This window comes from Nomascus leucogenys, chromosome 13 (assembly GCF_006542625.1).
Source record: "Nomascus leucogenys isolate Asia chromosome 13, Asia_NLE_v1, whole genome shotgun sequence".
In the NCBI taxonomy this organism is placed as follows: Eukaryota; Metazoa; Chordata; class Mammalia; order Primates; family Hylobatidae; genus Nomascus; species Nomascus leucogenys.
This window is the reverse complement of record NC_044393.1, coordinates 29,079,738-29,090,652: the sequence shown is the minus strand read 5'-3', so window position 1 is coordinate 29,090,652 and position 10,915 is coordinate 29,079,738. Positions and strand designations below refer to the sequence as shown.

Sequence of the window (10,915 nt, the reverse complement as noted above, 5' to 3'; positions counted from 1 at the left end):
CAGGGAGGGGCAGGGGCCCATAGTACGTCAGGGGCTAAGCCTGTATTAGAACCCAGGCTTGTTTCCCAGCCCAGCCAAGTCCCAGAAAAATCCCCCTGATTTTATCTATTTTTCTTAACCTGGGATAGCAGCAGGGAAAGCATTGGAGGCAAAAGGAAAGGATTTTCATTTTTCCAGGAATGCTGAAGTCAGGACTGTTTGAGGGGAACCCTGTGTTTCTCAGACTCTCCAGTACCGTTTACATCAGGATCTGGGGCAGTTTTTAAAAATATGCAGATTCATGATTCCTACCCCCCACCTCACCGCTTGGCAGCCCCCAGGTGCCTTCCCTGTTTCTTTCTTCTGGGTTGTGATAGGCTTGTCTGCAGTCCGAAGCACCTGATACAAATTTTAGTTAAATGGAATGTATCAGTCCAGCTTCTAGGGAATTAACCATGAATAAGACACAGCCACTGCTTTCAATCTGCTAAGGTAGGCAATAAACTGCTTTTCTGAAGGAATCAGGGATGGTTTTTGGGGTCTTGAAGGATGGATAGGAAGGTATAGGTAGGGAAGGAGGTAGGGGTAGAGGTGAGAGGCTGGGATGGGGACAGTGTTCCAAATTGCAGGAACAAAAGCAGCAAAGACTGGCTGGGCGCAGTGGCTCAGGCTTATAATCCCAGCACTTTGAGAGGCCGAGGCAGGTGGATCACTTGAGCTCAGGAGTTGGAGACCAGGCTGGGCAACATGGCGAAACCCCGTCTCTACTAGAAATACAAGAATTAGCCGGGTGTGTTGGCCCGTGCCTGTAATCCCAGCTACTCGGGAGGCTGTGGTGTGAGAATTCTTGAGCCCCGGAGGCGGAGGCTGCCGTGAGCTGAGATGGCGCTGCTGCACTCCTGCCTGGGTGAAAGCGTGAGACCCCGTCATAAAATCAAAACAAACGAGGGGCGAAGGCATATAATTCGGAGGGTTGCTTGGCTTGTTTTACAGACACAAGAGTTTGGTGTGGATAATGAGGAAGGGCCTGAGGGTTGCAACAGGACTTAGGCGCTTAGGCTTGGAGAGGTAGCCTCAGACGCCAGTTCCACTGACCAACAGGAGCTAAGGGCTTTAAGCAGGGGAAAGACATGGTCAGTTTTGTGTGTTAGGCACTGGTTACAGCGTGATAAATGGTTTGGAAGTGGGGAGATGGGCCAGAGAAAGAGCAGAGAGAGTTAAGATGTGAGATCATGAGGCCGTAGCCAGTGCAGCAGCTGTGGAGATGGAGTGAAGCGAACAGATCAAAGAAATTTAGGAGTGAGAACTCTTAGCGATCGTAAATCAGTGGCCCAACCCAGGGACCAAGATCCTTTCGACTCTTTTTTTTTTTCTTTTTTGAGACAGAGTTTTCGTTCTTGTTGCCCAGGCTGGAGTACAGTGGCACGATCTCAGCTTACTGCAACCTCCACCTCCCAGGTTCAAGCAATTCTGCTGCCTCAGCCTCCCAAGTAGCTGGGATTACAGGCGTCTACCACCACACCCGGCTAATTTTTGTATTTTTAGTAGAGACAAGGTTTCACCATGTTGGCCGGGCTGGTCTGGAACTCTTGAGCTCAGGTGATCCACCCGCCCCAGCTTCCCAAAGTGCTAGGATTACAGGCGTTAACCACTGTGCCCGGCCCCTTTTGACTCTTTAAATAAACCATGTACGTTATCTGACTACAGGACGGGCTGAGTCCTCCAGTCTCCCGTGTGTGGTCACGGGATGGGAGGAGATGGTGGCAATAGGTGTCTGGTTATTCCCAGAACAATGTTTCCTGATGTCCTTTCCTTGTTGGCTTTTGTACCTGAGGGGATAAGCAGCTGTTAACTAGAATAGGCCCCAGGTGGCAGGAAGAGGTTCCTGGGTCAACCAGGAACAAAAGAAGCTATTTCTAGTGCCGCATGAAATTAAAAATCAAAAGCATGACCCAGGGTTCTCTGTGCAGGTTCCCCTCTTCCAAGATGGGTGCCAAATGACGAGTATCAGGTGTCTATGGTGAGATTTGGGGAGGATCCCAGACCTTAACAGCCCTTTGGTTGAAACCTCTCACAATGTGGCAGGTAAGATGTCTTTATTCCCATTTTGTAGATGTGGCAGCTGAGCCTCAGAAGTTACGTGACTTGTTCAAGGTGACCCAGTTTGTGGTAGGACTGGGAGTGAAGGACTCTTGACTAAGAATCTTTCCAGGGAGCGTTTGCCCTTTCTGCACTCTCTGCCTGGGTGCTTTCCTCCAAAATCCTGGCATGACTGGCTCCTTTGGTCATTCAGATGTTTCATCCCTGGAGGCTGCCCCACCCTATAAGTCTGTATCACATTATCCTTTTCTTTTTTTTGAGATGGAGTCTCACTCTGTTCCCCAGGCTGGAGTGCAGTGGCACGATCTCAGCTCACTGCAACCTCTGTCTCCTGGGTTCAAACAATTCTCCTGCCTCAGTCTCCTAAGTAGCTGGGATTACAGGCATGTGCCACCATGCCCGGCTAATTTTTGTATTTTAGGTAGAGACAGGGTTTCACCATGTTGATCAGCCTGGTCTCGAACTCCTGACCTTGTGATCCGCCCACCTGTGCCTCTCAAAGTGCTGGGATTACAGGCGTGAGCCACCGTGCCCGGTCATGTATTTTCTTCACAGCAGTTATTCATATCTGAAATTGTTGCTTTTATTTGTCTGCTGTTTCCCTCTGCTAGAATGTGAGCCCCATGAAAACGGGCCATGTCTGTCTTGTTCACCTTTACCCCCAGGGCCTGGACTAGTGCCTGCCACATGGCAGATGCTCAATAATATTTGATAACCGATGGAAATAGGTTGGGGAGAGAGAAAGAGAAGGAAACCAACATTTAATGAAAGCTGAGAATGTTTCAAGTACTTCTCACAAATTACCTCATTTAATCCCTTCACGGCCTTTCAAGGTAGAAATCGTATCTCCATTGGGTGAATAAGAAACCATGCTAAGCCAGGTCAAGTCTGTGGTTTGTTACTTTTGAGGCTATAGACTCGTCTGAGATCCATTAGGCATAAAATTTTGCATCAACTACGTGGAGGAATTCGCAGACCTTCTCAGGCTCACTTGGGGATCTCAGATCAAGAAACCTAGGATTGGGGAACTTGCCCAGGGTCTTTTTGGCCCCAGGCCTTTGCTGGATCCTCACTCCTTGGCAAAGATGGAGTCCATGTAGTGGACTGTAGGGAACCTGCTGAAGATTCTGGAGCAGAGGGAGATGATTTGCCCTGAGCCTCTGGTATCTCAGACCTGAATTTGAATCCTGACTGTGGAGAAGTCATCTCACCTCTCTGAATCCCACTTTCCTCATTTTATTTTCTTTCTTTCTTTCTTTCTCTTTCTTTCTTTCTTTCTTTCTCTCTCTCTCTCTCTCTCTCTTTCTTTCTTTTTTTTTTTTTTTTGAGATGGAGTCTCTCTCTGTCACCCAGGCTGGAGTGCAGTGGCACGATCTTGGCTCACTGCAACCTCTGCCTCCTGGGTTCAAGCAATTCTCCTGCCTCAGCCTCCCGAGTAGCTGGGATTACAGGCACACGCCACCATGCCCAGCTAATTTTTTGTATTTTTAGTAGAGACAGGGTTTCACCTTGCTGTCCAGGCTGGTCTCGAACTCCTGACCTCGTGATCTGCCTGCCTCAGCCTCCCAAAGTGCTGGGATTGAGCCACCGCGCCTGGCTTTCCTCACTTTCAAAGTGAAATCTATTTTTTCCTAACAATAACTACCCTTTATTGATCTGGTCGCTAAGCGCCAGATACTTGGCTAATGACTTTACAGTCGTTATCTCACTTTCCCTTATGTCCCTATGACATCAGTATCTTTATAGCCTCCATTTTATAGCCGGGGAAAGGAAGGCTTGAAGAGGTATCCTGACTTGCCAAAGATCACAGCAGCAGTGTCAGCCATGGTGTTCCCACACATGTACCTTGGCACATGCCGTGGGCTCAGACTTCCCAAAGCTAACTGTTGAATCAATTGCATCCTCTGTTCTTGGGGTTTGTGGGAACATTTGAGTCTGAATTAGGTGAAAAAAGGTATGCAGGGATGTACTTTACTGTGAATGGAAGCCAATCCCTCAATTTTGTGTCTTGCCTTTCTTCCTGCGAGGGCCTCTCTCCAAGTCTGGACTGTGCCTTTTTTTTTTTTTTTTTGAGATGGAGTCTTGCTTTGTAGCCCAGGCTGGAGTGCAGTGGCACCATCTCGACTCACTGCAAGCTCTGCCTCCCGGGTTCACGCCATTCTCCTGCCTCAGCCTCCCAAGTAGCTGGGACTACAGGCGCCCGCCACCACGCCCGGCTAATTTTTTGTATTTTTAGTAGAGACGGGGTTTCACCCTGTTAGCCAGGATGGTCTCGATCTCCTGACCTCATGATCCACTCGCCTCAGCCTCCCAAAGTGCTGGGATTACAGGCGTGAGCCACTGCTCCCGGCCACTGGACTGTGCCTTTTGATTGGAACATCTCTGTCAGCCCCAGGGTCTGCATCACACATGGTCTGCATCTGTGCACATGGCTACTGTCTCTTTTTAGCAGTGACATCACCCTGCCTCATACTGTTGTTTATGAGGCCATCTCCCCACCTGGCTGGGGGCCACTGCTTTGGCCATTCAGAGTGGAATTCCTCTGTCTTCCAGCCCCTAGCACAGGCCTGGGCCAGCCTTGCTGCTCAGGAAATGCCTGTGGAATCAAAGTGAGGACTGTCCCAGGTGTTGAGGATTTACTGTGTGCTAGGCCTGTCCCTGACACTTTATATGTGTTACCTCATTTACACCCCCACAGTCATCCTGGGAGGGAGAAGTCACTCTGCCTGTTTTACTGAGAAGAAACAGACTGATTGAAGTTGGGCTTTGCCTTAGGCCCTCTTGCAATGATTGATGGCACGAGGGCCAACTCTAGGGTCTGTGCCCTGGTCGTGTTTGAGGTGTGTGGCCTGAAAAAGGGAAGACACACTTCAAGGCCCCTGGGATCCTCAGAGACCTTCTACTAACAAGTTCCTAGTCTGGCTCTCATTTCATCCATGAGGACACAGAAGCCTAGAAAGGGGAGATAACTTACTCATAGACCCTCTTCTCCACTTGTTATATACTTATGTATCCACTTACTTTTGGCAGGATGGGTCTGTTTTGACTCAACATTGCACCACCCATGTAGCCCAGTGCCTAATCCAGGTTGATGCCCAGTAAATACTTTTACATTTTATTTATTATGAAACCACTGAGAAAGGTATAAAAATTAACAGAACAAATACCTGCGTACCTACCGTCCAGCTTGCAAAATAAAACACTGCTAATATAAAGACGTTTTTGTTTCCCTCCATGACTGACCCCCCAACCCAAGAAGTAAAGACTCTCCTGATTTGGTGTTTATTATTCCTATGCAATGTTTATTGAGATACAATTCATGCACCATAAAATTCCCTCTTTCAAGTGTACAATTCAGTGGTTCTTGGTATATTTACAAGATTGTACAACCATTACCACTGTCTGATTCCAGAATATTTTCATCACTGCAGAAAGAAACCTCATCCCTATTAGTAGTTACTCCCCAGTTCTCCTCCCTAGCCCCTGCCAACCAGTAATTTACTTTCTTTCTTTGTGGATTTGCCTATTCTGAACATTTCGTGTAGATGGAATCCTACAATCTGTGGCCTTTTGTAACTAGCGCCTTTCACTTAGCATAATGTTTGCAAGGTTCATCCATGTTGTAGCATGGATCAGAACTTTATTCCTTCATATGGCTGAATAGTCTTCCATTGTACAGATACACCACACTCTGTTCCTCCACTCATCAGTTGATAGGCATTTGGGTTGTTTCCACTTTTTGCCATTAAGAATAATGCTGCTATGGCCAGGAGTGGTGGCTCATGCCTGTAATCCCAACACTTTGCAAGGTTGAGGTGGGAGGATCACTTGAGCTGAGGAATTCAAGGCCAGCCTGGGCAACATGGGGCTCTCTACAAAAAAAATTTAAAAATTAGCCGAGCGTGCTGGCATGCGCCTGTCGGCCCAGCTACTAGGGAGGCTGAAGTGGGAGGATCACTTGAGCCCAGTAGGTCAAGGCTGCAGGGACCTGTGGTCGCACCACTGCACTCCAGCCTGGGTGACAGAGCGAGACCCTGTCTCAAAAATAATTATAATAATGCTGCTATGAACATTCATGTACAGGTTTTTGTGTGAATGTTTTCTGTACTCGTGGGTAGATACCTAGGAGTGGAATCGCCGGGTCATATGGTAAGTATATGTTTATCTTTTTGAGGAACTGCTGTTTTCCAAAGTGGCAGCAATCGTACGAGAGCTCCAATTTTTACATCCTCACCAATACAGTCGTCCCTCTGTATCTGTGGGGAATTGGTTCCAGGACCTCCCATGGATACCAACATTCAAGGATACTTAAGTCCCTTATATAAAATGATGTAGTGTTTCATATATGCTTAAGTCCCTTATATGAAATGGTGTAGTGTTTCATATAAACTATACGCATCCTCTTGTATACTCTTTAATTTTGTTTTATTTTATTTTAAATTTAAATTTATTTGTATTTGTTTATTTTGAGACAAGGTCTCACTCTGTCAGGCTGGAGTGCAGTGGTGCGATCATAGCTCACTGCAGCCTCGAACTCCTGGGTTCAAGGGATCCTCCTGTCTCAGCTTCCCAAGTAGCTGAGACTACAAGCGAGAGCCACCACACTGTCCTTTCCATGTACTTTAAGTCATCTCGGCCGGGTGCAGTGGCTCACACCTGTCATCCCAGAACCTCAGGATGCCGAGGCTGGCAGATCACCTGAGGTCAGGAGTTCGAGACCAGCCTGGCCAACATGGCGAAAACCCATCTCTACTAAAAATACAAAAATTAGCTGGGCGTGGCGGTGCGCACCTGTAGTCCCAGCTATTCAGGGAGGCTGAGGCAGAGAATTGCTTGAACCCCAGAGGCAGAGGTTACAGTGAGCTGAGATGGCGACACTGCACTCCAGCCTGGGTGACACAGTGAGACTCCATCTCAAAAAAAAAAAAAAGTCGGGCCAGGCGCGGTGGCTCACGCTTGTAATCCCAGCGCTTCGGGAGGCCGAGGTGGGCAGATCACGAGGTCAGGAGATCAAGACCACGGTGAAACCCTGTCTCTACTAAAAATACAAAAAATTAGCCGGGCGTGGTGGCGGGCGCCTGTAGTCCCAGCTACTCGGAGAGGCTGAGGCAGGAGAATGGCGTGAACCCGGGAGGCGGAGCTTGCAGTGAGCCGAGATTGTGCCACTGCACTCCAGCCTGGGTGACAGAGCGAGACTCCGTCTCAAAACAAACAAACAACAAACAAAACAAAACAAAAACAAACAAAAAAAGTCATCTCTATGCTACTGGCAATAACTAATACAATGTAAATGCTATATAAATTGTTATACTGTGTTGTTTAGGGAATAATGACAAGGAAAAAAGTCTGTACATGTTCAGTATAGTTGAAACATTGTTTTCAAATATTTTCAAGCTGCAGTTGGTTGAATCCACAGATGTGGAGCCCATGGATATGGAGGTCCCACTGTACTTGTCTGATTGTGGCCATCCTAGTTGGTCATTGTGGTTTTGATTTGCATTTTCCTAATGACTAATAATGCTGCATATCTTTTCATGTGCTTATTGGTAGTTTGTATATCTTCTTTGGAGAAAGGTCTATTTAAATGTTTCGCTTATTTGCAAGTTATTTGTCCTTTTATTGTTGGGTTGTAGGAATTCTTTATATATTCAGGATAGTAGACCCTTCCTTATACGTGATTTGCCAATAATTTGTCCCATTCTGTGAATGGTCTTTTCTGTTTTTCGATAGTATCTTTTGAAGCACATATTTTAAAATTTTGACAAAGTCCAATTTATTTTTTCCTTTGCTTGTGCTTTGAGTGTCATATCTATGAAACCATTGCCTAATTCGAAGGTCACAAAGATTTACACTTATTTTTTCTAAGAGTTTTAGAGTTTTGGCTCTTACATTTAAGTCTTTGATTCATTTTGAGTTAATTTTTGTAAAGGATGTGAGGTAGGTCTTATGTATTTTTACCCTTTTATTAGGTGTATTTCTGAACAATATATGACACTTTCATGGTATTTGCACTTTTAAGTGGTAAATTATATGATTCTTGTGCAGCTTGCTTTTCTCTTTGAGTGCTATGTCAGGAGATTTATCCATGTTTTAAGGGGAACTAGTTCATTCATTTTCACTGCTCTGTAGGTTTCATTGCATAAAAATACCAAAGTGGCAGCAATTGTATGAGAGTTTTGTTTATTCTCCTGTGAATGGTCACTTGGGTTCTCTAGTATTTTATTACTATATATGGTAAAAAGACTAATAGATGCCTCCTGTGCAGTGTGTTGAAGGTCGTGAGCATATTCAGACTTACAAGGTAATACAAAGTTTCTCTCCCAAATGGTTTTGCAAATGTGCACTCCTACCAGCAATGTATTAGAATTGCCCTCATTCTGCATCCTCACCGAGACAGAATTGTCAAGGTTTCTAGCTTTTGTCAGTCTAGTGATGTGAAACGGTGTCTCATTGTGATTTTCCAGATGAATAGCAAGATTTGTTTTTCAGTAAGTTTTTACATGGTTGGATGGATGAATGCATGAAAGCAGAAGGGGCCCAGAATAACCTTTTACTCTGCCTGTGGTTGGAGGATGGCAGGGCTCTGGGCCTAGACCATGTGGCTCTCTGTAGGGACACCGTGGAGCTAGAGAATGTTGGGGCAGGCTGAGAACTCTAGATGTGGGAGAGGACGGTTGTCGCCTTGAAACTAGTGATGGGAGCTTCTCTCTCCCCAAGGAGAGGCTGTCGTCCTGCTCTTCCATCTCCTCGAATTTTCCAAGACGGGAGGGAGTGGAGAAAGAGTGAAGCCAAAAGAGAATTCCTGGGACTGGGCACGGTGGCTCACACCTGTAATCCCAGTATTTTGGGAGGCCAAGGCAGGAGGATCACTTGAGACCAGGAGACAGAGACCAGCCTGGGCAACATAGTGAGATCCCACCTCTACCAAAAATTTTTGTAAAATTAAAAAACAAGGGAATTGCCTAAGGATGAGAGGTCACAGGGGCCCAAGTGACCCTTAGGAATGACCCTTTTTCTGGGACTTTTTCACGATCTTTATATTGGTGTGACATGAACTTTCCTTGTTTAATCTACTGAGTTTGGAGATGGTCTTAATGATAATAAGAAAATGAATAGTAATAATTATATGTTGAACTCTTATGTGCCAGGCACTTACGCCTTTTCTTTTTAAAAATATATATTATCTCATTCAATTCCTATGGGACAGGTACTATTAGTATTCCCGTTTTATTTTATTTTTAAAATAGGGATGAGTCTCACTGTGTTGTCTAGGCTAGTCTCAAACTCCTGGCCTCAAGTGACCCTCCTGCCTTGGCCTCCCAAAGTACTGGGATTACAGGCATGAGCCACCGCACCTGGCTTATTCCTGTTTTATAGATGAGGAATCAGAAGATCAAAGAAACAGAGCAACTGAGGGTTTGCACATAGGCAGTTGGACTCCAGAACTCTTAGGCATCATGCTGTGTGGTTAAACTGGCTCAGCTGAATCTAGGAGAGCAAAGAAAAGAGATGCTTGCCCAGGCTTGGGTGGGAAACAGGAGTCAGAATATTCACTGGGCCTGGCATGAGGGCGCAGCAGGCAGCAGAGTGAGAGGCTGCTGGGAAAGATGATTCTCAAAAGCAGAAGCCTCACACCAGGGGACATGGCCCATCAGCAAGCACATGGGTGCTCTTCTGGGCATGCTGGCTGCTGGGGACCCAGAATGGGATCTGCCTGCTCCTGGATCTCAAGAAAGACCTGTCTTGTGGGGTAGACAGATGATAATAAGCAGACTTACCCATAAGTGTAATACATTCAGAAATGGGGACATGTGATACAGAGGGTGAAGAGAGAACCTTTATAGAAAGGACCTAGTTTAGCTAATGTAGTCAAAGGAAGCCCCTTTGAGGAGGTGACATTTGAGTGGAGGCTCGAGAAGAAGGAAGCAGCCATGCCCCAGTTTGGGGAAAGAGTAAATGGCAGATGCAGAGTCCCTGAGACAGAAAGGAGCTGGTTTAGTTCTAAACTCTCAGAAGGCCACTGTATCTGGAGTGGTATGAGTGAGAGGGTGGGGCTACTGTAGATGGGGCTGGTCAGTTGGCAGGGCCAGGTCAGGCTGGGTCTCCAGGCCAGGGTCAACATATAGGTCTATAGCCAACATGTTTAAATAAGGCCCATAAGACTGTCTTCTTGCTGTCCCTGAGAACCAGGTGTTGGCATATTTCAGAGGGACTGAATCCTGATGCCTAGGCTGGGAAAGAGGTTGCGAGGGTGGGGAGCATTCTTGGCTTCTGGCCCTAGAAAGCTGGAACAAGAATTTGGAGGCTGCATCCCACTGACTCCCAGGTGGGTTGGAGGGTGGGTGGCCTCAGCTACCAGGGCCCAGGTGATAAGGTGACACCTCACACTGATAGCTGTCCAGATATCCTTCCACAGGTGAACGGTTCATCAAACCATGGCGTATCCATACATACCATGAGTACCACTCAGCAATAAAGACGCAAACATGAAATGAGCAACACCTTGGAAGAATCTCCAGGGACTTATGTGGAGTGAAAAAAGCCAATCTCAAAAGAGTACATACTATATGATTTCATTTATGTAACATTTTGGAATGACAGTTTTAGAAACAGAGGACGGACTGGTGGTTGCCAGGGGTTAAAGATGGGAGGGAAGTTAGTGTGTTTATATAAGGGCTACACCTTTTTATTGTTAGAACTGTTCAGTATCTTGGTGGCAGTGGAAGATCCATGAATTGATACAGGTGATGAAGTTGTATAGAACTTAATACATGCAGATGCGCACGCATACACACACGCTTACAACTAGTATATGTAAAACTGGGAAAATCTGAAT

The 10,915-nt window shown here is 46.3% G+C and overlaps 1 protein-coding gene across 1 annotated transcript in view; it reads left to right on the top strand.

Moving 5' to 3' along the window:
• The first annotated feature begins 73 nt into the window (after positions 1-73).
• MYH7B (myosin heavy chain 7B) overlaps positions 74-10,915 on the top strand; it is a 46,236-nt gene continuing 35,394 nt past the window's right edge. The window contains exons 1-3 of the mRNA XM_030825873.1: positions 74-471; positions 1,950-2,064; positions 5,110-5,177. Of these exons, the coding sequence (XP_030681733.1) occupies positions 2,056-2,064; positions 5,110-5,177 (77 nt within the window). The 5' untranslated portion in view covers positions 74-471; positions 1,950-2,055. The remainder of the gene's footprint in view (positions 472-1,949; positions 2,065-5,109; positions 5,178-10,915) is intronic.